Source organism: Anser brachyrhynchus (genome assembly GCF_964034855.1).
Source record: "Anser brachyrhynchus genome assembly, chromosome: 12".
Lineage (NCBI taxonomy): Eukaryota > Metazoa > Chordata > Aves > Anseriformes > Anatidae > Anser > Anser brachyrhynchus.
Window position 1 is genome coordinate 3,712,599 of NC_137707.1, and position 26,953 is coordinate 3,739,551.

Below are 26,953 nucleotides of genomic sequence, written 5' to 3' on the forward strand. Positions count from 1 at the left end.
AACCCCACTTAACTTTACAGCTATTTTAACAGCTACACAAATGGAAAAAGCAGCGTGTCTATGCAACTGCCTACAAAATTTGGATTTATTAATAGGTAAATGGCAGGATCCATTCTAAAATGTCTCTGAATCAGTGCTGTACTCTGAAATTCACAGAATAAACAGGAGTGATTCACAAGAAGTGTGGTTTTCATTCTATTATTTGCATGCTGCCACACAGCTCCAAATTTAAGTTGTATGTCAGTTTTCCCAGACTTCCTTTTTTAAGCTAACCAGCCCACACTCACGCACTGCACTGCAGGGATTCACCATTCACATTTTGGAGAGAGAAATGATACCTTCTGGCTACCTAAACTCGCAGCTTCGGTTGCAGCCTGAATTCCCCAGACCTGGACACTGAGGAAAGCCGCCGGCTGCAGCGGCAACGGCGCCAGCACAAGGGGCGAAGCAACCAGTTCTCAGCAAGGAAAGAGGGGCTCTAAAAACAGGCAGACACGAATCCAGCCCCTTTACTCCCTTAAAACATGGAAAAGCAGCTGAGTACAACAGCAGCAGCGGCAACAGGATGATGAATGCACCTCTCTCCCAATCCATCCGCTTGCAGCGCTGGCCCAAGGCCACTTTTTGTGCTGGGAGTGCTCCCCAAACCCAGAGCTTTCCATTCATTTCAGGATCCCGACAGAAGGAACCTATGCTGCCATCTCTTCAAACCCTTCTGTCTGTAAGGGCACCACAGTATTAGACACATCTGCACGGATACAAGCAAGCTAGCACAAGAAACCCCTCCAGCTGCGTAACAACCTTTTTTTTCTTAAGGTTTATTTTTGAGACGGATCAATTTCCTAATCAAAGTCACTACTCACAAACTTCATGCAGCACACTGCCAAGACAGCACAAGGCACGTGCCTACAGATTTTCTTTTACCCTTCCAGAGTCGGCGCTGGCTTCAGGGAGCAGCAAAGCCTCCGGCCGCGAGGGAGCACCGCTGCAAGGAGCCGTAAAAGCCGTGGTCTGCAGCACGGTACTTCAGGGAGCCGGGCTGCGTGCCACGCTCCGACTTCCAGTTCTTCTGGTTGTCGGGCCAGACGCAGGCTTGGGTGAGGATGAGCAGCTCAGCAGCTTGTTCAGCTCCTTCTGAACACAAACTCTACTGGTTTTTACTTCAGCTGGCGTTGGGGCAATATGGTACGTTTAAAATGGCACCAAGTTAATTTGACACCGCACTAATGGTGAAAGAACAAAACAAGCATAAATGATTCATTCCGCTACAGTATCCTTCCTTCTGCTCACCTTGTTTTCACAAGATTTGTGCTTGAAACGTTTGTATTAATTCACCCTATCAAAATGGTAGGAAAGGGGCTAAAACAACTCCGCATGCAGTTCCTACACAGCATTACTGTTCCTCAAACGGGGAAACAGTTGTTAATTATTTTTCTTTAAAAAGTAAAATTTAGACGTCCCTGTTGGAAAATGGTTCCTACTACATCCAGCATTAACTCAGCTCTCCCTCTGCGGTGTCACGCAGAACCAGGAGTGATACAACAGGTTTACTTCTAGCTTGCCTTCAGAATTTTGAATACACTCAGAACACGCCCAGAAAACTGACAGCAACACTTTAATATCTCATTAAATGATTATGAAATAAACGACAGGGAATACGGAGGTATGAATGAATGACCAGTATTATCTGAACTGTGTTACCAGCTACTGGTACGCTTGCTGACCAGCCAGCCATCCAAAATTAATCCCCCCTTTGAAAATACACGGTATGGTCATGTTCCACGACTCATTCATTGCAACATGCAAACCGAGCGGTGAAGTAGTTCTGCACGCCGCTTCGTGAATCCATTAGCCGGCAGAAATCCGACGATGCAGTTTAACTGTTTAGAAGAGCACAGTTTCCTAGAAGACTTTCTCCCATGGGACAAAAAATGCCTGTTATCAAATCACAACCATACAGCAAACCTCTGTGTTCTGCCTAGAACTCGGCACTACGACACAAACATAATGACCACGTTAGTTACTCTTGAGCTCAGAATCCACAACGTTATCAGAACACTTTTAATTTGTCTACTGATCTTCAATACTACCATCCTAAAACAAAAAGGAAAATTACATCCCTAAGCTTATATTCAGGTTCTCCAACTAGAAGAGTCCAAGATACTGTTACCTCAATTCAGCAGTACAGCACTGTATTACTCTAGAATATGAATTCATATGAATCCCAGAAAGCACTTAAATAAATTGTTTGAATTAGGAAAAGAGATAATGAAACAAACAAACAAAAAAAGATGCTGTGCTCAATGACACGAACAAAACATTAACTGTAAGATATCTTTATTGAATTATATATAAGTTGAATTATATATAAATTGAAGCAGCAATCCTCACAAGACCTAACTATCTATCTTTACCTAGGGTTTGATTTAAAAGAGTACACACAGCAAGTTACATCTAAAGATGAATGTACAGCCTACTTTTAATTACAGCTTTGCAGTGCTTCACCATAAACTAGATCATCAGCTGAACTCTTTACTTTTTCGTTTCAAGGTACAGCAACTTAATTAAGTACGGACACACAAATTGCCTTTATTCTTCTAAATCAAGAAAAAAGCTGCAATGAAAAACTCAGTCTTATCAAACTGACTACATGTGCTGCTGTCTAGTACTAAAGGGGGGGGAAAGGAGAGAGTCAAAGAGCTTCTGCTTTGGACGCTAAATCTTTTTGATATATGCCACGTTCTCCACATCATTAATTAGAGCAGTTGATGTGCAAAACTGAGTTTCCTCCACTTTGAAAGAAAAATTAAAGGATACAAAACGTTGTAATCCCAGGCTACCTTATGAAATTTGAAACAAACTCCAGCAACACAACTGCACTGTGAACATCCACATCAACAAAACCAGGTCCCGCTCTCCCTCAAGCACAAATAAATCCCACTGGGCAAGAAATATCAGGACAGTTTTCTCCAATCGCAAACTTTTCTTTAAGAAAAAATCACAGCAACACTAACACGCACCTTTATTACATCTGTGCCTTAATCACCCTTCAGAAGAATTACAGAGTACAGGAGAGCGCATCACCTTGTTTGAAACAAATTTTTTTTTTCCCACCAGAGAGTACACGATTTGTTAGCAGAACTATTTTTTAACCCCAAGTTTCCTAAACTTTATTATTTACTAAAACCAAAGTTGCACCAAGTTTTGCAAATGCACGCCGCAGATCCTGCCTAACCTTTTCGCTACAAAGAGTTTTGGGAGGGGAAAAAAAAAAAAAGAAGAAAACCCTTACAAAGGCCACTCTGAACTTAACCCATTGAGGTACCGCCGTGCCTCGAGCACACGGGGCTGGGGCTGGGAATGGGGCCGGGGCCGGGAATAGGGCCGGGGCCGGGGCCGGCCGCTCCCCGCCCAGCTGGGGCTGGGGCCGGGGTTGGGGCCTCTGTGCCCGCGTCCCCACGCCTCGATCTTGCGACACCCGGCCCTTTGCACCCCGATGGGCGCAGCCTGACCGAGTGCCGTGCCGCGGGGGGGGGGATTCCTTCACGGCCCCCTTCACCGCCCCCTCCTTCCCTTCCCTTCCCATCCCAGAGCGGCTCCCGGCGCCCCCCTCCCCAAACCTCCACCCCCCACCCCAAATCCCCCCCCAAATCCCTTCCAGCCCTCCGCTGGCTCCTGTGGGGGGGCCCAGCAGCCTCTCCAACTCCCCCGAGGACTCCCTCAGGCCTCCCCCTCCTCTCCTTCCCCCTCAGGGTCCCCCGGAGACCCCCCCCGAGCTCCCGTCAGCGGGGCCGGGCGGCGGCGGGACCCCCCCGCAGCGCCCCCGCCAAGCTGCACAATCACCGCGGGCCTACTCCCGGCCGCCACGCTCCCCGCTCACGGGGCCCGGCCGCCCCCTTCACAGAGAGCCAGAGGAAGGGGGAAACCTCCTCGGCCTTCCCCCGGGGAGCCGCGCTCGCTCACCTGGGCGCTGTTGAGCGCCATGGCGCCCCCGGGGAGCTCGGCGTCCGCCGTGCGCCTCACGCCGCTGCCCCCGCCGCCGCCATCTTCTCGCTCCGCACGCAGCGGGCGGGCGGGCGGCGCGCACTGCGCATGCGCAGCGGCTCCCGTGGCGGGGCGGGAGTGGGGGGGGCGGCGGCGCCTCTGCGCCTGCGGAGGGAGGGGGCGGCCCTGAGGGGAGGGAGGTGGGGGAGCTCCCCCCTCGGAGTTTGGGGGTTATAGGGGGGGAAGGAAGGCGCCTGCTGCCCTTTTTGTGGGTAGGGGGATTGGGGGAGGCAGGTTGAGGCGGCGGGGGGTTGCTGGAAAGGTTTTGCTTCCTGCCCTGGAGTGTTGCGGAGCAGCCATGAGGCGAGTTGCCATGAGGCGAGTGGCCGTGAGGGGGGCGGCCATGAGGGGTGAGCCCCTCGCGGGCAGCCCTCGGCTCGTCCCCGTGTGGGAAGGAGCCAACCTCCATCCCTGCTGAGTGACCCAAGGGAGGCAGTAGGGGCCTCTGCCACCTCGGGGCTGAAAAAGCCGGGGGATGTGAGCTGCCAGGCTGCCCCACACGGGACACGGTTTAGTGGGTGACGTTGGTAGTAACCGGGGGATGGTTGGACCAGGTGATCTTGGAGGGCTTTTCCAACCCTAATGAATCTATGATTCTACGATTCTATGATCTGTAACCCGCTGGGGTTCATGCCAAAGGCTGCCTGCCCAGCATCACCCCAGCAAGTAGGTTGGAGGCAGCCAGCACCCGAAGATGCACGGGCCAAGGGATCTGGCAGTGAAAAATCCTTGCTCCTGAGTAATGAGAAGGGAAATGAGGGCAGCGCGTGTTTGGGGAAAGAAAGTAAAAATAAGTGACTGAGCCAATCTCGTGATTTTGGGAGGGCTGAGTCATGAGTGGATGCTGAACCCCCCAGGCAAGAGTCCATCAAATTAATCACTGATATACTCCGTAATTTTTTCCTTAAATTGCAGAATCCTGCAAAAGTCCACTCCAGTTTGGGAGGAAGCATTAGGAAGAAATTTAGCGTGCCTGAAAGTTGAAGAGAAGAAAAGGGAATAACTTTGTGAGTTTGGCAGTTCAAAGAGAAGGTTCACTGGAAACACAAAGACTTCACCCACCTTGTTATTGGATAAGGACATTTGCCTTTCATTTTATGAACTGCAACACTTCATCTGTGCTCGTGACAGTAATGTGAGGAGCAGTAAATGATTTTCTGTATCGGCTTCTGGCCTTTTAGTTGACACACCCTGCTGCCACTCCCTTTCTTTTGTTTCTAGCAAGTGTTGCTCTTCTGTCCTAAGGCAGAGAACTGGCAGTGAAAATGGCTGTTTAATATTAAAATAGAAAAACAAAAAAGGGAGAGAAATGTATAGGGTTTTTGCATATAGCATTTCAAATATCTGAAACCCTCTCTCCCTTCTGGAGTCTAATTTACAAGGTAAATACTGGAGTGAAAACCCTTAAGCAGCTCATCCAGCTGAAGGAAAAATTTCCCTCTGCCCACAACACTGTTTAAGTAAACTGACTTTTTACTGGAAAGGTTGCCCCTTCAAATGGCTGAAAATACAAACGCACACAGAGCGTCCCATCTGGAAACCAGTTACTTCACATACCAGTATTGCTGAAAGCCATAGCTGATGATGGAAACCAACCCGTGGGCAGAAAGGATTTTGCTGTCTCACACTTCAGAAACATCTAAAACACCTTCAGTTTTATCCTGTCTTAGTAGAGTTTCATTGTAAAGACTGTTACAATTTTACCATGATATTTTGTAATAATGTACATTTTGTAAGTTTTATTGTAATAGTATGCTTTGACAGAAACTTCTACCTGCAGAAAGTTTCCTCCTCAGTTCTGCATTATCATTCATTTTTGCCATTTTTAGCGATCTATTACTGCATTACTAGTTACTGCATTGCACTGATCATTTTTTTTTCTGTCCTTTATGACAGTGGCCATGCACTATAACTCCCAAACAACTTGTCACCTTTCCGACTTTAAAAAAATGGTCCTGTATCTTGCTTTTGTGTATCCAGGTTCTTAAGATTCACAGAGTAATGTACCTAACGTCGTGGTACAGACATTTGTTTCGTAAATTGATCAAGAACAAATGAAGGCTACGGCTGTGTAAATCAGAAAGAATTGTCTAACATTAGCTAGAGGGCTAAATAAAGTACTCCAGGTCGGCTTCTTCACACTAACTGCTGGAGTTGTTCTTACCCTACTGTAAATGCTTGGGAGTGGCTTATCCTCCCATTCCTTACTCCTCGTGACTTCACAGGATCAAAAGAGCTGTGTGCATGACAGTGCCCAGGAGGTGAAGGATTTGCACATCTGACTTCTCCACACTGAAGCACCCGATGGGACCTGCACATCCATTCTTTCAGGGACAGGATATCTTCCTGGAGTGCTGCACGAGCTGGTTGATCGCTGTGGAAGATTTACTGATGTCCATGTAAAGCTTCTCTGTAGTGCTAAGAGCTTTAGAAGCTCTAGAGACTTTCCTTTGGAGATAGAGAGCTTTTATCCCAGTAGTTTCTAGGTGCACTAAAGGCTTTGCTATTTCTCTGGTTATTCTGGTAATGGGATTCAACTGGGAATTAAACCTCAACACTGTACAGTGTGTTGAGGGGACTAAGACACAAAGCTGGGGTGACTGCTGTGTGTTTAGAGAAAAATCAGAAACATTAAAGCATCAGGAGCCTAAGGGACCATACTGGTACCAGCCTCGTGCCTGTGGTGGCACAAAAATGGCATTGGGAAGGAAGCTCTTTCATTTCCATCCATCCAGACGCACACCATAAAGCACTTAAAAGAAGCAGTCATGCATCTAAGACTTGCTTAGGTCCTCATTGTGAAATCTCCCTCGGACAGCTGCTTGCGCACCGGGCAGCGTTCTGCTGGCTAGTCGCTCCTGGGGCTTTTCCCAACGCCTCAGACTTCAGCACACCACGAGTGCTGAAACCTGCGCTGAACGACCGTAAGCCCTGAACTTCCCATGACCTAAACTGCACGGGCCAGCGCCAGGCATCCTGAATTTACCAAAGGAAGTCAAGGGAGCAGCAGGAATGGTTGTACAGGTGGAGCAGCACAGGACACCGATAGGAGGTATTTTATTCCAAAATACATTAACAAAATCCTGACTCCCTATTCCTAAACTCTCTGAAAAACTGGAACAATATTTTTAATTTGTTGACGGAGGGAACTTCAGCATGAACTAGTTCAAGTTAGCCTGCAACAAATTTCAAGCCTGGACAGGTCTCTGATAGATCATGTGGATGCTTGACTCCACATACTTTGCGTTTCAATTATCCACGCAGACCCTTTGGCTGAATTATCTGTGCCTCTTCCAACATTATCTCAAACACGAGCCTTCTCTCCTCTTGTGCAACTGTACGTTTCAAGGCTGACATCTCAAAGGAACCTGCAAGTCTCTCTCACCTTCCGTTCACATTGTTGTTGTCACCGAACTAACTCATCACGATAAAAAAACAAAGGTGTATTTTGGTATTTTTCCCCCAAAGCTATCCAGAGCTTCAGAGAAAGGCCATGCGATGCTAAATAAAACATTTGGTATCAGCAAACCTGCTACTGGGCTGTGTCTCTCTCACCAGTCGGGGAGTTGCCAGAAGGGAGAAGGAACCGTAAGGAGCTGGAGCTTGTGTGCACTTGACCTTGCCCTGCAGAGACAGCATCGCCACCCGGGCCGGGGACGCACCTGCCGTGACCACCGGCTCCAAAGACAACCCAAAACTGTAAGTTCATGAAACCGTAATTAGTTCTGAAACAAAATAATAAGTAAGATTTGTTGTGCCACCTCTTTTCCTATAGAAACTTACTGCTCAGATCTTTAGGACATATCAGCAAGCTAAGAATCACAATTGGAATCCAGATGTTTTTCTGCAAGTTAAAGCGCTTCGCTGAAAGAGTACAAAAGGGTAATTTCTTCCTCTAAATTCTCGAGAGGTGAGACCCTTCTTTGCTATCAGTCAAGAATATTGAATCCTAAGGAGCACACAGAAACCACCAGCGTCTGGAAGAAAGCGGTCTGATCTCTTACAGAGAAAAGGCAGACGCTCAGGCCCATTATTCTTAATTTAAGATTTCAACCTGAAAACAAAAATATTTCCTGCTTCTTTCTCAAGCCTTCAAAACAACCGCATCTCACGCTGTGGTGTAATTTTTCCTCGGGGTGTCTCAAGGGATTTGGGTTATCTAACGCTAGCGGTAGAGGCGCAGCTCCCCGACGTGCCGATGCCGAGGTGCACGCACGGTGCAAGTGTGGGACGAGAGGAGCTGAAGTTATCAGTAGCTGTGTCAGGTAAAACGAGCTCTCCGCAGAATTTGGCAGCAGGAGCCTTTTTGGAAATGAGGTAGAGCAGCAGTTATTTCTCCCCAGGGCAGGAAGAGAGCCGCGCTTCCTGACAAGAAGCAAAGCGTTGCACGAAGCGTGGGGATGAAGGCTGAGGAATGTACAGGTGCTGGGCTGACCCTGTAAGCACGGAGAGTGGAGGGAGGCGCCTGTTCCCTGTTCCCTTCGCCCTCATTGCTCCCAGACACGGCCGTCTGGGCTGCGAGAATCGAAGCAGACATCTCCTCACACACATCCTCCTTTTCATTTTCGCTGAATTGCAGCGCCCCGATTTCACGGAGCCGTTTTTTGGAGGTGGTTTTGAAACATGACCTGCTGCTGCCTTACACACCGCTCCCCTGCGAGCGATGCTGAGCCACGGTCAGGGGCACCCCGACAGGGCTTTTGGCAGTGCTCGCTGCCCTGGGACTCGGAGGTGCAAATGGCAATCCTCTGTTGCTTAAATAATGGAAAAAAGCCTACAGCAACCACAGGTACGATACCCTGGTGACCTCTGGTAACGTCAGAGATGTCACACACTCATAGAGCCTTTGGTTTTGGAAGGACGATAAATGGACTGGGAAAAATGAAGCTTACTTTGGTGAGAACTGAGGTTATATTTTGCCTATATACAATTAGGTTTCATGTTACGAAGTCCTAACTGCGTTTACCTACTCCCCATTAAACGCTATCCTTGAAAGCCTCGGTAAACTGGGTTGGGTCTTTGGTCACGGTTGCAAAAAATTGTGAAATGTAATTTCTGAGCGTCTGGTTTGGAACATGATGCAGAAGAGGTGGATTAGCCAAACAATTTACATCTGTACCTCAAATTGCTATGTTTAGCTTCCGCCTGTTGTAATGTTTCCGTCATTATCAATGCCTCCTAAAATAATTACAAAATCACTTCTTTCCAATTTCTCAATAAGGAAGACATCAGTTAAATCAATACACAAATCAGACAGTGATGAATACAATATTCTAAACTGGATTTATTTTTTCCAGGCATTAATGTAATACATAAACACGTTTAATTAAAAGGGGGTAGGGAGGGAAGGAGGAAGTATAGTAACAAGTAACCCATTAATAAAAACAAAGCAAGTCTTTGAAATTTGTTTTATACTTACACATGAATATGTCCCAAAAAGTTAAGTAGCCGTCAGTCAACATAGCAAGGATTTCAGATATAAAAAAACAAAACAAAAAACAACTCATTAACGAGTTTGTCATAACCAAAATGTTTTTTTTTTTAAATTTTAATTTTTAGGATTAAAAAATGAATACCAATTACCTCATGCAGTGTACAAAGGCTTTAAAACAAATCCATTAATGCAAATGAGACCAATTCCTTCAGCTTTTTAAAAACAAAACAAAACAAAACCTTACGGAGTTTCCCAAAACTCATTTCAACTCGTTTTCTTAAATCATTTCTTAGCACTGAAGGAAACACCTGTAACTTCCTCGCACTCGAAGTTTGTTCAGAGGTACCTCTTCCAATACACATAGGTTCTTGTAACGTGAGATTTCTCTGCATTACAAGAAGTTCAAACGATGGTAAGCGCAAAAATGTTTTCGTAGTGTTGTCCAATTAATGAGGTAAATAGTTGCCAAAATAAACAAATAACCAACCTTTAAAAAAAACCAAACTGGGAGGGTAGCAGGATATTAGCAAGGTATCAGCCGTATGTACACCAGGTGGAAAAAGGGCAAATGTGAAATACGGGGCTATGGCGTGCAGGAGAGAGGTGCAAGAAGGACAGAGAAAATAATAATAATAAAAAAAACTACAATCAATAGTTCCCCGGCAGAACTTTAAATCAAACCACTCAGCAGATCCCCAATAGCTGAAAATAAACCGTGTTTATTAGCGTGTCTGGCGAGCTGGGCTGTCAGTGCAGAGGCTGTACGCTGGTTACAATTATAGCTGACTGCCTGACAATGCTGGGAATGCAAATGCTGCTCCAACAGCTGCACCACATCCCAACCAACTACACAAAGACCAAAAGATCCATCAAATTAGGAGTTCCTGACAGCAACAACGGGGCCGCAAGAACGGAGCGGTAGCCTCCGTAGTAAATAATATAACATATGGCAAACAAGAGACTGGAGTTAGCAAAATGTGTTATAAAAAAGTATAAAAAGTTCTTAAAAACTTTCTAAAAACTTATTTCGGGGAAGGGGGAACATTAATCTGTGGCCTGGCATTATTACAGTAACTGAAGTGGTTGTATCAGATTGCTGGTGATCGACTCCTTGCGAACAAGAGGTGCGTTTGTAAAACGCCCCAGGGTGAATGCCTGCAAGCTGGCCAGACAGTCGGGGAATTTTAATATCTGCAGCAGAATCAGCTGTGTTTGTAGAGGGTGAACCAACACTTGGGGCAGAAATCTCTTTACTTGGTATGCAGAGGATAGCGTGACACACGATCTAGCAGACGATTTTAGTTCGGTCCTACTGTCTGGATCCCAAACACAGTCCCGAGCGTATTTCAGGTTTCTTTCTTCGGAACCCACCTCGCTGGGAGAGGCTCTGTCGCACACCTGATGGCCTGGAGTCCCCACGAAACCTGTTAGAAAGGCTACTCTCACGAGAAGCCAATCTGAATCTGAAAAAGGAGGAAAGCAGGAGCTACTGGCTCAGGTAAAAAGTGAGTTGCTCTTCCTCGGGATTACTGAGCCCCAATTAATCATCCTGGTTAATCTGCTGCTTGACAGCAGACAAGTCCAGTACGGGCCCCTGCTCCCACTGGCTAGCAGCTGTGACCTCTGCGAGGTCCAAGTTAAATGAAGCAAATCCCAGCTTGTAGAGCCGGGCAGGGCTGGGAAAGGACATACTCCTGCTTCACACTCAGCTAAAGGATCCTCCTGCCATTTATTTCCCTACCCCCTGGACCCCAGTGAAAGCAAACCCCAAACTCACAGCAAGCTCTACCGGTTCCGTCTGCTTTGAAGCTCAAAGCAAACCATCCAAATCCTCAAAATCTTCCTTCAACTGCTTTAAATGGGTTCTTTGCCCTCTTCCCAGGGCAGGTTTTAAAGCCTAAAAAATGCTTGCTATTGTGTCTAGATACGGAAAGTGTTGCAACAAGGGATGCAAAAGTCACGTCGCTCCCCAGATTTCAGAGATCACGACGCTATCAATCCAAGCCCTAATCAGCCCCAGCTATTCTCTGGCCACACAATAAATAAGACCTTCTTAATCTTCAGAGCACAGTGGAGTTACTTGCTCTCTGAGCTGATTTGACCTGCATTCACCTAAAGAAGTATTTCCTTTGAACACTCGCATGTTCCAGAAATCTGATACTAACAACTTGAGAACGTATTGGAAATGGACTTTAATGTTACAAAAATTCAAGACTTCCAACATCGAAGACCTGTTTCATTTTTTCAGAGCAGTCCCTTCCGAGTTCCTTTGAAAAGCTCTGTAACTTCCAACTGATCGCTTACTACTCTGCCTCCTCACCCCTGACATTATCATCTCAGCCAAAGATTCAACCTTATTTTAAAAATGTCAGTATAATACGATGTGTGTGGAAATGCCATGAGCCACAGATGTAAAAGACTAATCCTCAACATTCAGGAGATCAGCATAACCTCTCTTGCCACGTCACCCCTTATACAGTAGGAGGGACTTTTTGGTTTTTCTCGTTTTTGCCTTAAACGTGAGCTTAATCCAAAAAGCACATTCAACTGTACATTTCTGAGGCTTCAGAAGATGTGTGTGTGTGTGTGTGTCCCCACCATTTAAAAAGAAAAATAAAGAATCAAGGTTAGAAAGAAATGATAAATACAAGGTTCTTTTGGAATCCACCATCAAGGGGTGGTTATCCAGAAGTAGTCATCTTCCTCGATCTTGATGCTTTTTTGTTTTTGTCTTTTTCTTTTTGTCCTCTGTTTTGGGTTTCAACGCACAGACGCACGCAGACACACCAGCAATCGCTTTGGGTAGGTCAGTTCCTTTGTACCACTTATTTTTCTCCTTATCATAAACCTGGACTGTCTTGGAGAAGACCGTTTCTTCCCAGCTGTAGCCTCCAAGTATATAAATTTTGCCTTCCCAAACAGCCACCCCCGACTCACTGTTAGCTTGCAGCAGAGGAGCAACTCTGGTCCACTGGTTACACTGCGGGCTGTAGGACTCCACACTCAAAATGTCAAAACGGGCCATGGTTTCTATGTTGTCGTCGCTGCCACCGATGGAGTAGATGCTGTCCTGCAAGGTGCACATGCTGTGCCAGCCCCGGGCAGTGATCATCGGCCTCTTCTCCTCCCAAACATCCGTGCGGTAATCGTAACACAGCAGATTTTTCCTGTAGGGGCCAATCTGGTAATCGTGGCCTCCCGAAATGTACACAAATTCCTTGTAGACCGTGCCGGCGTGGCCGTAGGTAAACCTGGGACAGGCAACAGAAACAACCCGACTTAGTACTCGCGGATTTCATCCAAATACACAAACCTTCAACAAGGACTGGTACTGAAGAAGAAAATAAACAGTAACTAAAGACAGAAGAATTCCTAAGCTGCTTAGTTACCCAGTAACTACTTTCATTCACGCTGCTTCACTCTGCTCTGCAGCGTGTGAAGGTTTGACAACCACTTTTTAAGGCACATCCTCTGCAGTGTGTCACAGAACAGAGGTAACCCATCCTGCTCTAGGTGCCACGGCCTCCACTCCCACTTTCCTGCTCCAGTGCTTGGGTTGGATCAGTCTGAGAGTGCCAGAGAGGAAAAAATCCACATCTCAGCAAGGGACTCTATGACAGAAAGAGGAAATAATCATGATGCCTCTCAGACTTACCGGTAGCGATTAACCAAGAAAAACCAGCAACAAAACCACTGTTGCTGTCCCCTTTCACAGCTTCAAGGATCATAAATCGTGTTTCTTGCCCACCAGTGTTCACAGCGCCACGTATTTACGGTCATGATACACGTAGTGTCCTTTTCCTGAGCCATCCACCTGCTCTACCACTTCTGCTACACGGGTGATAACTTCTCTGGTCACCCCACGACAAGGCAACAGACCTTAAGCAGAGATCACATTTCAAATAAGACAAAATGAGATGGCAGAAGCCAACTTCATGCATGATGTTTCCACAGAGCGGAGAGAAAACCTTTTTGATACGCCATAATAAAGGCACTACAAACCTAAATTGTTGAGGCTGTTGACTTCACACTAGGATATTTCTGACCTTTTGAGCTCTTGGAATACCAAAGCAAGGGACAGCCTCAGCCTCCTTGAAGATACCCTTCCTACGTATGTCTTTTTTTCTCCTTCTTTCTGAAAGAAATAGCTGCAGCAGCAGCCACAGCAAACTGGCTCACACATTGACACAAAGAGCCCAAACAATTTAATACCCACGGGGCTGCAGAGCAACATACGCTTCGTGCTGCACTCATGAGCCTCTGCTACCATCCTTTGTAGTCAAGGACTCAACAAGTCAACCTCTATGGCAGACAAACCTACGTTAGCATTACTTGAGCCTGGAATGCTTTTGAACTGTGCCTGAACACGCTCAAAACTCAATGTGGATAGAACCTTAAGCTGTTTTCATTTTGTACTGTAATAGTTCATCTCAGCTACACAAACCGTATCATAACTGCTTCAACAAATAAGTGCCAAGCGCTTTTGTGCCAGGAGAAAAGGTGGAATAGAAAGAAAACCCACATTTACCCTGAAAGCATGATACTTCTGAGAAAAGCTAAGATGGTTATTATTCTGTATGCCTACCAAGGCTTCTGATCCCTGACCAGTGCCTGAATCAGATATTTGAACAAGCTCCTGCTACAAGAAACAGAAAAAAAACCTTGAGACACTTGGCCTAAGAATGCTGAGTGGCCATGACAGGCATTGCACCTACAGGGGCTGAGCACCATCCCTGGAGACCTTGAAGAGACAACTTACGCTGCTTCTTAGCCACTCACAAAAAGGCAAAAAATAAAAGGACTAAGGCATAATTGTGAGACCTTACCCAAAAAGGCAACTCAGAAATTCCTCAGCTCACAATCTGCCTACCCGTGGAAGAATGTAACTCGTGCTTGGTGCGTCTGCTTGACGTGAAATTCCCTGAGCACGTGCCTGCCTGCTTTTGCACCTGCCAGAAACGCTGTGGCAGGTGTAGCGTAGAGAGATGCTGCTCTACCTTGTTTGTGGTCCCTTGGGGACAAGAACTGGGAGCGTAAGCCTCCAGAGGCACACAGTCAGGTTGTCTTTGCTTCTCTCTATACACAGGAAAGGGTCTTAAAAGGTAGAGCACCTATCTGGGAAGTAAGGATGGACAACGATTGAAAACAACCAAAAACAACAACAAAAAACCACCCCCACCACAAACAGAAAACGTAAGTTATGAAAACTCCAGTGACATTTAGAGAAGTAGACTAAATATTTTCCTACGCTACCAGGAAAGAGAATTCTCTCCAGATAAACAAGCAGTAGGCACTCCCTCTCAAGCACAAGCAGCCTAGCGTAAACAGCCTCAGAAAAAGCACCACAGCTTTTCTTTTCCCCCCCCTCAACCAACAGGTATGTCCAGCAAATAGTTCCAACAGCAGTTGGAAAGAGGCAGTCATATCTGAAGCATAAAATTGGCCATCAAGTTGTTGTTTTCCCATACAGGGAGATCACCCGGTGAAACAGGCTAGAGGTGTTTCACTTAGCCTGACTTCTGCAAAGCCCATCCACGACTGCATGTACCTGGCTTCACGTTAACAGAAAACTGCACAAAATATACTGCACACACTGAAAAAAAAAAAATCAGTAAGAATCCTCTGCATGAGCCCTGTGGTTTGAACAGCGCCATTTCCAAACGTGCAACAGAACAGGATGCGTCCATACCACGGGTCCAGAAACCCACTGACAGAAAGCAAGGAGCATTTTGGCGGCAGCAGCTACAGGAGTGGCCAAAAAAAAAAAAAGATAAAGGCATTAAGGAGAACGAAGTTTCAGTTCAGAACATCTATTAGAGTCAGCTGCCAATTCTGAATTACTTTCCCAGACATAATGCTGCTAAAAGTACAGCTTCTGTCACAGTGACACCACTCAGCGAGCCCCAGAGCATCTGGGATTTATTTTCTTAAGCAGAAAGAAACGCCACGCACGTGGCCCAACCCGATAAAGCTTTGGGAATCCCCTGTTCCAAGCGAAGTCCTGGCAAGCTGGGCTTGCTCAGAATCCCGATGTCCACCTGTTGCAACCCTGCGAGATTATTCGTGACCCAACTAGCAGAGCAGATAGCATCGTTTGTTAACCTGCTGCAACACATTTCCTTACGCAGCTGCCGTCAGTTGTTCTGCCAAACTTTCACCTAGGGCCACTCCATTAATTTCACTGATGTCTGCAGCAGGCTTGTTCAAGGTCTGCTCGGGAATACGTTGCACAAACTTCTGCTCAGCCAGACCTGGAGTCACTGCCGTTCCCTTCCAGGCTAGAAACTGCGGCAGCAGCTGCTCCCAGTGAGCCTGGGAAAGCGGCTAAAAAACAGAGGACGTCTCCTAAGAATGGGAAAAGCGTTCCACAGCCAAGGGCCTAATGAGCAAAATGCTTTTAGCAGACTTACACCCGGTCTCACTTGTAGCAGACCTGGACGGTGTGCGTCGTCGAGATGGCTTAGCTAAAGTTTTCCACGTTAAGCATCTGCCTCAAGATGCTGCGCTTTCCCCTCCGGTAAGACAGCACCGCTTCAGTCCCCACAGCTCAGCTCCTTCCAGGAACGTGGTCAGGGAAACAACATGGTATTTTGGCCATGTTGGGGCGTGGAGGAAGAAAAGAGGGAAAAAAAGAGCCTGAAAAGCTCTTCCTCAGACGAGCATTCCTGTTCCTGCATACAGCACCGTGGATGCAGAATCAGGCAGTGGACAGGAGGGCTCTGTAGCAAGGGTGCAACCGTCGCTGTTCCCCTGAGAATCTTCCCACCCAAGGCGAGCTATAACCCTTGGGAAAAAAAAAATTAAACCTTTTCTGCATGCTCAGAGTAGAATCTTTAACAAACGTAACCTCCGAGAGTCCAACACCACGCAGCTCAAACCAAACTATGTAAGACAACTCCCTAGAATGACTTAACATGAGCCTTTCGCTCCAGCAACTGCCTGGAAAACTACTCCTTGGCTTAGCACAGCCAGAAAAAAAAAATCCAGAGCCGTGGGCAGGGCGCCTGCTTCTGGTGGCCATGCACCCAGGAGGACAAAAAGCTGCACACGTACTCCTGAGAGGGAAGATGACTGAAGAGTGCAGGAAACCAAAGGCTGTGTAGAGACGTGTTGCCTGATCAGGCAGTTGGGATGCAGAGGACTGGACCCTCTCATTTCCTCTATGGGAGGAGAAAAGGCTCACTTAGATTTGGGCTGGGGAAGATCACAGAATGGTTTGGGCTGGAAGGGACCTTAAAGATCCCTAATTCCACCCCCCTGCCATGGGCAGGGACCTCTGCCCCAGCCCAGGCTGCCGAAACCTCATCCAGCCTGGCCTCAGGCACTGCCAGGGATGGGGCAGCCACAGCTTCTGGGCAGCCTGGGCCTCACTGCCATCACAGCGAAGAGTTTCTTCCTAATACCTAACCTAAATCTACCCTCTTTCAGTTTCAAGTCCTTGCCCCCTGTCCTATCACTACATGCCCTTGGAAGAAGTCCCTCACCAAGATGTTCTCTGGGTTAAAAAAAAGTTTGAGGAACAAAATCATATGATGGGAAGGAAAAGAGAAATCATATCGAGAATGTGCTGAAGGGAAGAGAGGAGCGCCCAGGAGCTAAACCAGCACGTTTTCTCCAATCTAGAGCAGAGCACAGAATTCTCTCTCATCCTTCCACTGCTCTCGGCAAATACAGCTGAAGTACATCAGCAAAGGACTGCCCAGACCCCTTCCAGCAGCCAAACACGCCTCTCTGAGCTCCAGCAGCATTTGCTTGTCTTTGTTTCGAAATGCTTCTTTTTTGTTGCTCACCTCTACGCTGATTTTTGCCTTTTGCAACCTGCATGAAGTTCTTGCCACTTTATTCCTGCTGCGTAGAAGAGCAGCGGTTGCTAACGTTGCACTGCCTGACACGAGAGCTCTCAAACAGGAGAGGGGGCCGAAAATCTAAACGTACCAAGTGTACATTAAGATCTAACTTAAGCCATATTAACATGCAAGAGAGCGGCTACATGGGAAACTGGGAAACCAACCAGTTCCCTGCGCAGCTGCACAAACACCTGAGCTGGCACGGGGGACTGAGCACAGGACCCAGACAGAGCAGGCAGGAAGAGAGGACACAAAACCGTTTCTCTATGATGCAGCAGTAATTAAAAATAGTTGCTGTACGACAGCCTAACTCTGCAGTTTCAACCAGGTGATCCAATTTAAGTGAGGTCTACCCCATAAAGGGCATTTTTGCCAAGTCCAAGCGGATCAGCTAGGCAATTTAATGAAAAACTAACACCCCGGGAAACCAAAGTTCATTTATAACTGCTGCAGCTGCAAAGTTCCCAAAGCCAACACAGAGATTTTGGTGGGAATATGTAGGTGACGCTGCCCCTTTTCAGACAGCCAGCAGCCTGGTCAGTTTGGGCCAGCCGCACGAGCTTCCCCAGGACCATTTATAAGCCGGGAAAAAGATATCCTTACCTGTTCTAAAGTGAGCGTTTTTTTCTAGCAACATAAAAATCAGCCAGGTCACATTCGCATTTCTTTGAAAATGCTACCAAAAAAAAGCTGTGCTACAATTTCTGTGAGATGTTACCGGGCTCTCGCAGCCCACCCCAATTAACAGAAGGGCTTAGGAACAAAAGCTTCTGTCATACGCAGCTTCCCAGGAAAGAGCGTGGTGTTTAGCCTCAGCCGTTAGATCTGCCTGTGTGAGCAGAAAGCAAAAGCATCCTGCTTCTTAAGAGCACTCGAGCCCAGCTGTTAGCCTGGCTCAGCCTCGCATTGCAGCACCTACCCAAAATAGAACTGGGCAGCGGGCTTCTGTGCCCTCGCTGGCTGCCTGTGGCTCTGCAGCTAAGGGAACAAGGGAAAAAGCCCCGAACTCCAAAATGAAATTGCAAGGATCTCCTCAGTGATCCTGACAAGAAAGCGAGCAGCGCTGCTGAAGTTGCAGGCATCACGCAAATACCATCCATAAAGCCGATACCCCTGTAATTTTCAAGATTAAAATATTACAAAATCGGAATAGCTGTTTGCGAAGGGAACACTGTCACACCATTTTTACCACTCAGACGAGCAATATCCTGGGCTGCTGTCACTTACACCAGGAGCTGCAGTACCAAAGCCTCTCAGAAGCAGGGCAGCCAAGTTTTTAACCCGGACTGCACGTTTGGGCTGGGACATATTTACTGGGGTTATCTCGCAAGACAGGTAAACGGGATTCACTTGCAAAAGCCAATCTAAGCAGCCAAACTGACAAAAACGCCTTACAGAATAACGGTCACACCAAGGTGACAACGCAAGGCCAAATAAATTATAAAAGCCTCTGATCAACATCTCAACAGTGCCTCTGAAAAGACACAACTCCGAGTGGCCTCAGGGAAAATATTTTGAGAACAGCGCGCAGAAATTTCAAGGTCTCTTCCCTTCCATCCTTCAGACGTACCTCGGGACAGAAATTAAAACCAGTCAAGCCGACACGAAGCGCGCTGCCTGGAAGAGATGGCTGCTCAAATAACCCGTGCTGATACGGTTTGTTACTTGCTGACAACATGATGCTGACAACATTTCTCCTTGCTTCCCTCCGAGGGATACCCATTCATCAGCTGAAGTCAGTGAGCTCCCGCCACTGCCAGTTTTCAAACACGTTTCCAAACGCCCCCCGTTACCTCGGCAAGCCTGCTATATAGGACCACGAATCCTTCTGGGGACTGTAGGTCTCCACGGAAGAAAGCGCCCCGTTTTCGTTGCGGCCACCAACAGCTACCAGCATGTCGCCAATGGCTCCCAGGTAGAAATCTACACGACGCTGTCTCATGGAGGCAACCTGTCAAAAAACAACACGTTGACATCTTCAGTCATCTTCAAGCAAGCTGACTTGATGCATATTCATGTCTGAGGATAGGATAGTCGCTTCTTCCTGTTTATTATCTGAGCTACTCATTTTTATTCATAAAATACTCTTGTTTTTCCTGCAGAAGCATGTTTCACAGCACCCCTCGTCAAAAAAGGGGACAATAGAAAGCACCTGAGAGCCAGGTCACTCTATAAATGTTTCAGCGTTACATGGACCACCTTCCAAAACTCTGCAAATAACGTACATTGGAAGCACTCAAAACCACAACTGAACTGCACAGGATGATTGGTTGATAGCATAGGAACAATATTATTTTTTTATAGGGCCTGCACGGGCTGCAGGGTTTTACGGCAGGACTGTAAGTGGTAAGTGAATAACCCATTCTAAGACAGAGCACAGAGACACTTGACAAATGTCAGAGACATTTTCTTTTTGCATTAGACCCATTTTTGATTTAATTATATAAGCTACTGCTTGGGAAAGATGAACTAAACAATCACCTCTAGGATCACGTTAGCGCTATTCCCAGAAGTAATTTAAAGGGTTGCAGGTGGATGTTGGCCAGGAGTTTTACAGATTAGATGCCCACTTCCCAAATGATGCTGAAAATCTCTCCCAAACTCTTCTGCTGCGTGCATAACTTAAGCATCCCCACAAGAGATTCAAGTAGCTGCTTCTTCACTTAAGTAACTCAATTTTCTGTCTGCGAGTGTTGCTGCCTGTTAGCTATACCTACACGCTAGCCCTTCCCTTCCATCAAAACGGAAGAAAACACCCTAAACAACAACAACTTTAGGCAGAGAAATAATACGGCTTAAGTCTCACCTTTATCCACTGGTTACAGCGGGGATCATACCTATAAAGGAGATTTGAAGCTGCATCCCCTCCGTTGTCCCTTGAAAAGCTGCCCCCGGCTATGAAGATGAAGCCTCCCAGGACTGCAACGCAGTGGTGACTTCTCCTGGCTGGGAGAGGGGTCTCTGCTACCCACTGCCCCTTTCGGACGTCCAGGAAGCAGGTATCGTCACTCAGTTCCAGGCAGCGCTCGGAAACCTCCCCGCCCACAAAGAGGAGCCTCTCCTCGCAGGTCCGCAGAGCTGTCCGCTTGTTTTGCAGCACTGGCTGAGCGGTGACGTTGTTGTGGTAGTTCACTGCCTCCTCTATAAACCCCTCGCAGTTTGCTTCTTTGGGAAGAAGAGAGCACACGGCGGGCTTGACGCGGTGGAGGAGATCGCTTTTAGGTATCAAGGGGAAGTGGATGTTATCCAGAACCTGGTAAGCCTCGTTCTCCCTTTCTGGGTACTGGGTAAGCCACTGCAAGGCAGCCTGCAGCAAGTCATGCTCACACTCCTGCTGCACGTTGCTGCTGTCCAGGTACTGGCACAATTTCTGCAAGGAAATGTTCTGCAGGAAGTCCGGGGTGAAGGACAGCGTGCCGAAGTTCTGCAGGATGAAGGAATCAATGTAGGAGTCAAGGCGCTTCAGGTTGTAAATAGAGGCGAGCTCCTGCAGGTACAGGTAGTTCTCCTCGCTGACCTCATTCTCAAGGTACTCGCAACAGAAGTCGACCACCTTCCAGATCTGCAGCAGGTGAGCTGTTTCCAGCACATAGTCGATGTTGCCTCCGTCTAAAGACAGCTCGCTGCCGTAAAGGAAGTCCACCACAGCCTTGAGACCGATGTAAGAGGCTCCAAAGAGTTCAACTTCTTTTTGGTGGGCTTCTCGCATGCCAATGGTGAACATGGAGTTGAAGTAGTCACTGCAGACAGCGAGGAGGTTCCGATGGGCAGGGACTCTCTGCTCATCCACCACCAGGACAATATCGCAGAAGAGGCCTCGGTGCCTCTGTTCATTCAGACTCTGCAGGACCAGGCTAGAGTGGTCGTCCCATCTGTACACCTGGAATAAACAAACAGGAGTATCAGATGTTGTCTTCACCAAGATAAACGTCAGCGTTCACAGAGCATTTTCCCTTTAGATATATTCAAACATGAGAAAAAGTTATTTATGTTGCACATGAATAACAAACCGTGATTTGAAGCAATTGGCACACAACGTATTACCAGCCCAAGCTCCTCACCTTTACTTTGCATGGCCTAAGCAGGCTCTTCCCACTTCCTACTACCCATTTTTGATATAATTCACTCCTACTTCCTCCACCACGCTGAATCCAAACCTCCTCCCTGTTGGTTTATACAGGCCGAGTTTTCTGAAACTCTTCCACTCATTGTCTTCCAGACATCTTGCTGACATTTCCTTTCTTTCTTGTCCCCCAAATGACTTCTTCACAACTAAGCTGCTTGCTAAGTATCTGGAGTGGGAGACACACACACAGCAACACGCCAAATTTTCATTCGGCCCACGCTAGTGCTTACTTGACAGCTACCCCCTCCTAAACCTTTTCAGAACTGTGCACTGGTGAGCTCGTTAGGGTAAAAGTCCTCTCGTTCTTTCCATATTATTCCAGACAAACACACTGCATTCAAAACTAATAGCTGTTTATTTATGTGCAAAGCCACACACGTGGATGACTTATCCCCATAAGACTACTGCACGCTTCCAGAAGCCAAGGTAGTTTTTGTTTTAACAAATGCGACTGAATATTTTTCTTTTAGAGAAAGGGGAAAATGCCTTTGGAATGCGTCTGTTAAGTGCCCTTCTGGGACCGTTCTGGTCCAGGCATTCTTCCCACTAGCTCTGTACGTGCCATGGAGCTTCTGAGGCAGCCAGTGGTCCCTCCTTTCTCACAGACTCACGTTACCAGCCTTAAGAACCACCAAAATGGAGACGTCTTGTTACCCCTTGAATGTCCTGCACGGCATTTATTGAAGGGGCTGTTCGCTCCGGCACGTCAAGTGACACCGCTTTTAGGACCATCCTACAGGGAATGGAATGCTCTATGGTACAGTCAGTTGCCTTGTGATCTCTCTTAATAAAAGCCAGGTTAAGTTAAATGCAAATACATAACCTTAATTACCAAATCCAAAACAGACAGAGTTGCAGAGCCTGTAAGAACTTGCAGAAGAAACGAAAGGGGGTGGAAAGGAAGCACATCTTTATGTTGTACCAACAGTGGCTCTCAACAGCTCTGGTTGTAAGACTCCAGATCTTGCCCAGTTCTGTGCCTTCAGACTGCACTCCTAGAAGTGACACCCTGAAAAGGTGCCTCAGTCCATATCCGTACTGGAAACAGACACACAGATGGCCTGAGGTCTCTTCAAGCCTCCCAGACATTCAGCCTTTCCTTTCCCAGACTGCTGCTCCTCCCTCACTGCTTTAGAAGTCCTAAATATCCTTGGCGTTCCCAGCTTCCTGAGCAGAAAGCACATGATTATTTCTGTCTGGCTAAGCCATTAATGGCTTGGTTAAATCACGGTGAGACAACTTCTCTACCCACCTGGACGAGAAAAGTTCAAGTCCCAGAGCCAAATTTTTTTCTCCTGCACACAACCTCACTCTAGATACACACTCTGGGTTTAACAATTTGGTAATTGTACTTTCATACAACGAGATAACCAGGATTAACGTGCACAGCTCACCACCGTCCAGACATGATGGCAGCCAATCACCCTGAGCTAATACCAATTTTGAGAGCCTGACCTCCCACGTCTGCCTTTCAGCAGCTGGTAGTACACTGACAGGCAGTCTGCCAGCGATTAGACCCAAATTAATAACCAAATGTGCTGCAGCAGAGAAGGTTCAGCCAGTGCAGTAATATTGCCATTCCGCGCAGCAAGACAAGCTTCCACAACATGATGCATTACAGAAGCAGGCTTCCGTAGCAGAACTGAGCCTGCTCATTTACTTTGAGGATCAGGTTCTGAATTTGTAGAAAGAGCAGCCCTTTGTACACCTGGCAGGCTCAGAAAGAAAACGCAGGGGACATGATTGTTGCCTGAGAGTTTATGCTTTCTCACCTTAAAGCTAGTCTGCTTCCCACCCCCCCCCCCCCAAAAAAAAAAAAAAAAAAACTACTTAACATTTATACAGGAATTCGCATTTTCCACCAAACTGGAAAATTGCAGGGCCACTTAATAATCACACGGTATTTGTTGACACTTAGGGTCAGGAGGAAGTGCAGCATGCATCTGGGCCTCTGCCTGCTTCTCTGTTTAGACGTCGACTAGAAAGGAAGTTTCATCAGATGTAGCTTCCCAAATGGATGCTCTTACTGTGATATCCAAGTGGCTTCTCTTCAGTTTTGCTTATGCTCTTTTCTAAACAATGGAGACTAAGCTGCCAAAAAGCCTTCTGCTGGACTGACTTTGTACGCACAAGTATACAGAGTTAAACCAATCCAACTGAAGAAGCTTCAATAATTTTAAGTTTCCTGGACCAAAACTCTTTAGTCTGCCTCTGAATTTAAACTGGCATCTAGGGCATAGACAACAAAGTAACCTCCACTGAATAATAAGATTTCCAGAGAGATGTAACAGAGAAAAGTATGGGTTTTAAGGACCGTAAAGTTTTTATCTTCATTTTTCTTAGCTGGAGAAATGAAGATGCCACACAGTAGCCCAAGCAGAGCCCAAGGGGTGGAGGAGGTGGGAAGATGAATGAACGTGGCAGAGGACAAACCATACATTTGTGGCAACTACGATAAAGGATAGAGGACAACAGACAATAACTGACATCTCCCAGCACCCTATTCCGAGTCTGACTCATAGGGCACAGTCATTATATTAAACCAAAAACATCTTCCCTCTTGTCCTTGTAAGTGGCTGATCTCTCTCTAATATTCTCTGTTACCACCATCGTGCATAACAAGATTACACCAGCCCGCAAGAGCTGCCAGAGATCCCTATTTACTTAACCGGCTGTGGATTCAGCAGCATAATCCTGCCCACAAATACATATAACAACTCGTACTCCTCAAATCCTTGTTGCCATGCAGAACTGCTGCTACTTCAGAAATCAAGCTCAAGACTACGCATGGCACTGGATGGACTCAGAATACATTAGCATATTTCAGCCACTTAGCACGTTCCTTCGTTCAGTGAGCAAATAACATAAGCTGATAGCTGCACATTTCAAAACCAAGACAAATTTTATATTAAACACAAATGGCTTTCTCAAGCTATTTATACTCCGCAGAACAGCTTTAGTATTATTTAGAAACTCTAAGTTTAACGGATAGTGACAGCTGCTGTCCTAGCAAGAAAATAAAACAATGCTGTCAAGTTAATTAATTTTTAATGTGATGAATTACTATTAACGTTCAGAATAAACCACTTAAATGGCAGACGGGACCAGCACTCAGGGAAAGACTGTATTGCTAGGGATGCTTTTAAAAATTAGTTCTGTTCACCTTTCATCATTTATTATTATCGCTTTTAAAATTTTAACTTATTTTGGATTCAACAATCCAATTTCTTTCACATTGTTAATGCAGTACCACTGCTCCCAGGGAAGCAGAAGAAAAGGAGATCTGTCTCATTCAACTTTGATAAGACAGATACAAGCACTGAGAAGTCAGCTGTTCTAGCAACTCTTGGTAGTACCAGGTTGATTCTTTGCAACACCTGTAACCCAGTGCTCACACTAGAGCTGAAAAGCAGGTGTCACTGGTATGAAATGAAGTGGACATCATAATTACTGCTGATATTAACATCTTATAAAGCTCAGGCCATCACCCTAATTCTGGATAAAGGGTCACTTACGATGGCCTTCTGTGGATTCCCAATTAGGACCACGGTATTTTTCAGATAGAGATCCCATACAAAGAAAATTAACCTCAAAAAACCATGAAAATATCCTGAGTTCACCAGAATTGCTACTGCTTACAGGACCAAGGCTCCTGTTTTCTACAAAACAAACATTAAATCTGAAAAGCAGTCCTAGCTTTGCCCCTGTAACTAGCTTTAAGAGATGGATCAATATGTAAAATTCCTAAAACAAACACATCTCTTTTAATGACTGAAGTTTTGGTGTAGAGAAAATACTGTGCTGTGATGATGTGGGTTTCTTTTTTAAGTTATGAGTCATGATGAGCAGATGCCCATTTGCTGCTGCTGCCTTTTTTTCTATTTTTTTTAATCACTAGGTAGCAACTTATTTAAAAAATACGGGTGCAGGTAGACCAGGGTTTTTATACCTGCTTTTAAAAGCTCAGAATATTCGCCTTCCTCCAAAATTGGCCATCTAACAGAGAACCTTTCACCCACCACCACTCGTGTTTATTTTTGCAACTTGTTTTTTGGTATGCAAAAAAAAAAAAGAAAGCGCACAGACCTTTGAGGATTCACTTATCTTGTGTGGGCGACAAATCCTGGTCTGCCTGGTTCCCTCCATGACGGGCTGATCCGCAGTACTTCTAGAACAAAAGCCAGAAAGTTGTTAGCAGTGTAACAATCATTTTAAGATGCTAAAAAAAAAACATGCTGGATAAATAACAGGAAGGATTGTGATGGCCTGCGTCTTGAAAACGTTACGGCATAAAAAGCAAGGATGTTTTCCCTTCCCTGAGGGATGCTCACCCCTCTCGTCACTAACGTTTGTTGGTGTCAACAAGTTGGGCGTGCGCTAGGCTATCACCAAAGGCGAGCGCAATGAAATATCGATGCCACAGCTCGGCAGACCTGGGTTAGCTGCTTACCGCTCTTACAGCTGCCAGAGGCAAAAATCGCTGCTTTGTGAACAGTGCCACGCTCCGGACCCAGGTGGGCAGCTCCTCCTGGGGCACCCAAGAGGCACCCGGGGGCACCCACAACTTTCCGTGCCCTCAGGAGCCGGGCACCGGCTCGCCCCCAGCCCTCGGTGTCCCCCCCCAGGAGCTAACCCGGCCTCAGGCAGAGCCACCAGAGCTGCATCCGCTGCGGTGTTTTCTTTTCCTTTTCTTTTTTTTTTTTTCCACGCCGTTTCGGTCACCGACAAAAAGAAGGCGAGCACAAATAACGAGGCTACGAGGCAGGCCCGAGGGGGGGCTCTCCCCAGCCGGGGGCAGCCGCAGCTCCTGAGGGGCCGCTCCTGAGGGGCCGCTCCTGAGGGGCCGCTCCTGAGGGGCCGCTCCCCGCAGCCCTCCCCGGCCGCCTCCCCGCCCAAACCGCGGCCCTGCGGCCGTTCCTGCCGCTGTCCCCGCAACGTTCCCCGCTGCCGCGGCCCGGAGAGAAAGGGAAGGAAGGAGGGAAGGAGGAGGAAGGGGAGTTACCACAGCGCCGCGTCCCCACAGGCTGCGGGCGGCCCCGCCGCAGAGCCCCCCGCGGCGGCCGTGGCGGCTGCCGCCTTCCCCCGGCCGCCCTGCGCGGCCATGGCTCGCCCGAGGAAATGCCGGCCGGAGGCGGCGGGCGGCGGGGAGGGAGGGAACGGGCGGCGGGGAAGGCTCGGGGCAGGGCGCTGGGAGGTGCCACGGGGGCCGGGCCACGGCTCCGCCAGCCCCGCGGCGGGGAAGGGCGGGCGGGGGCTGCCGGGGAGGCGCCCCCCGAAGGGCGAGGAAATGGCGGCGGGGCCCCGTGGTGCCAGGTCCCTGTGGTGCCGGGTCCCTGTGGTGCCGCGTCTGTGTCACGGTTGTTTGTTACAGTGAGTACAGGACGCTTGGCAGCGTTATTTTGGAAGCTGGTGCTAAGGTATGCGGCGCGCGTGTTACGGTACGGCAAGAAGGGCAGGCGAACATCTGGTCCGAGCAGGGCTAAAATTGTTTGGTGTCAAAAG

The 26,953-nt window shown here is 47.3% G+C and overlaps 2 protein-coding genes and 1 long non-coding RNA gene across 5 annotated transcripts in view; 1 reads left to right on the top strand and 2 right to left on the bottom strand.

The window, feature by feature from the left end:
• The window catches only part of USP10 (ubiquitin specific peptidase 10), a 50,801-nt gene extending 46,679 nt beyond the window's left edge, over positions 1 to 4,122 (bottom strand). The window contains exon 1 of the mRNA XM_080552036.1: positions 3,964 to 4,122. Coding sequence (XP_080408162.1) covers positions 3,964 to 3,984 — 21 coding nt within the window. The 5' untranslated portion in view covers positions 3,985 to 4,122. The remainder of the gene's footprint in view (positions 1 to 3,963) is intronic.
• An 85-nt stretch (positions 4,123 to 4,207) lies between these two features.
• On the top strand, positions 4,208 to 6,593 carry LOC308176393. Its single transcript, XR_013938244.1, has 2 exons — positions 4,208 to 4,347; positions 4,960 to 6,593. It is a non-coding gene; the product is annotated as an uncharacterized lncRNA (long non-coding RNA).
• Positions 6,594 to 9,304: 2,711 nt separating this feature from the next.
• On the bottom strand, positions 9,305 to 26,653 carry KLHL36 (kelch like family member 36). Of its 3 annotated transcripts, none has more exons than XM_080552037.1 (5): positions 26,454 to 26,653; positions 25,538 to 25,616; positions 20,132 to 21,205; positions 19,119 to 19,276; positions 9,305 to 12,729 (listed from the first exon to the last, which is right to left on the bottom strand). In XM_080552037.1, the coding sequence occupies exons 1-5, from the start codon at positions 26,552 to 26,554 to the stop codon at positions 12,174 to 12,176; spliced, it is 1,968 nt and encodes a 655-aa protein (XP_080408163.1). In that variant the 5' UTR covers positions 26,555 to 26,653; the 3' UTR covers positions 9,305 to 12,173. The 3 variants fall into 3 exon arrangements, with proteins under 3 accessions (XP_080408163.1, XP_080408164.1, XP_080408165.1); XM_080552038.1 differs by having other exon boundaries at positions 25,538 to 25,619; positions 26,454 to 26,611; XM_080552039.1 differs by lacking the exon at positions 26,454 to 26,653 and adding an exon at positions 26,085 to 26,199 and having other exon boundaries at positions 25,538 to 25,619.
• Between the last annotated feature and the right edge of the window lie 300 nt (positions 26,654 to 26,953).

What these genes read in the sequence shown, in the direction of transcription:
- KLHL36 (XM_080552037.1), bottom strand. Translation starts at nt 26,554, where the DNA reads ATGGCCGCGCAGGGCGGCCGGGGGAAGGCGGCAGCCGCCACGGCCGCC. An exon ending in AGATAAGTGAATCCTCAAAG is followed by an intron (nt 21,206 to 25,537) that starts GTCTGTGCGCTT and finishes TGTTTATTCCAG; the next exon opens with GTGTACAGATGGGACGACCA. An exon ending in TATATAGCAGGCTTGCCGAG is followed by an intron (nt 12,730 to 19,118) that starts GTAACGGGGGGC and finishes TGCCTGTCCCAG; the next exon opens with GTTTACCTACGGCCACGCCG.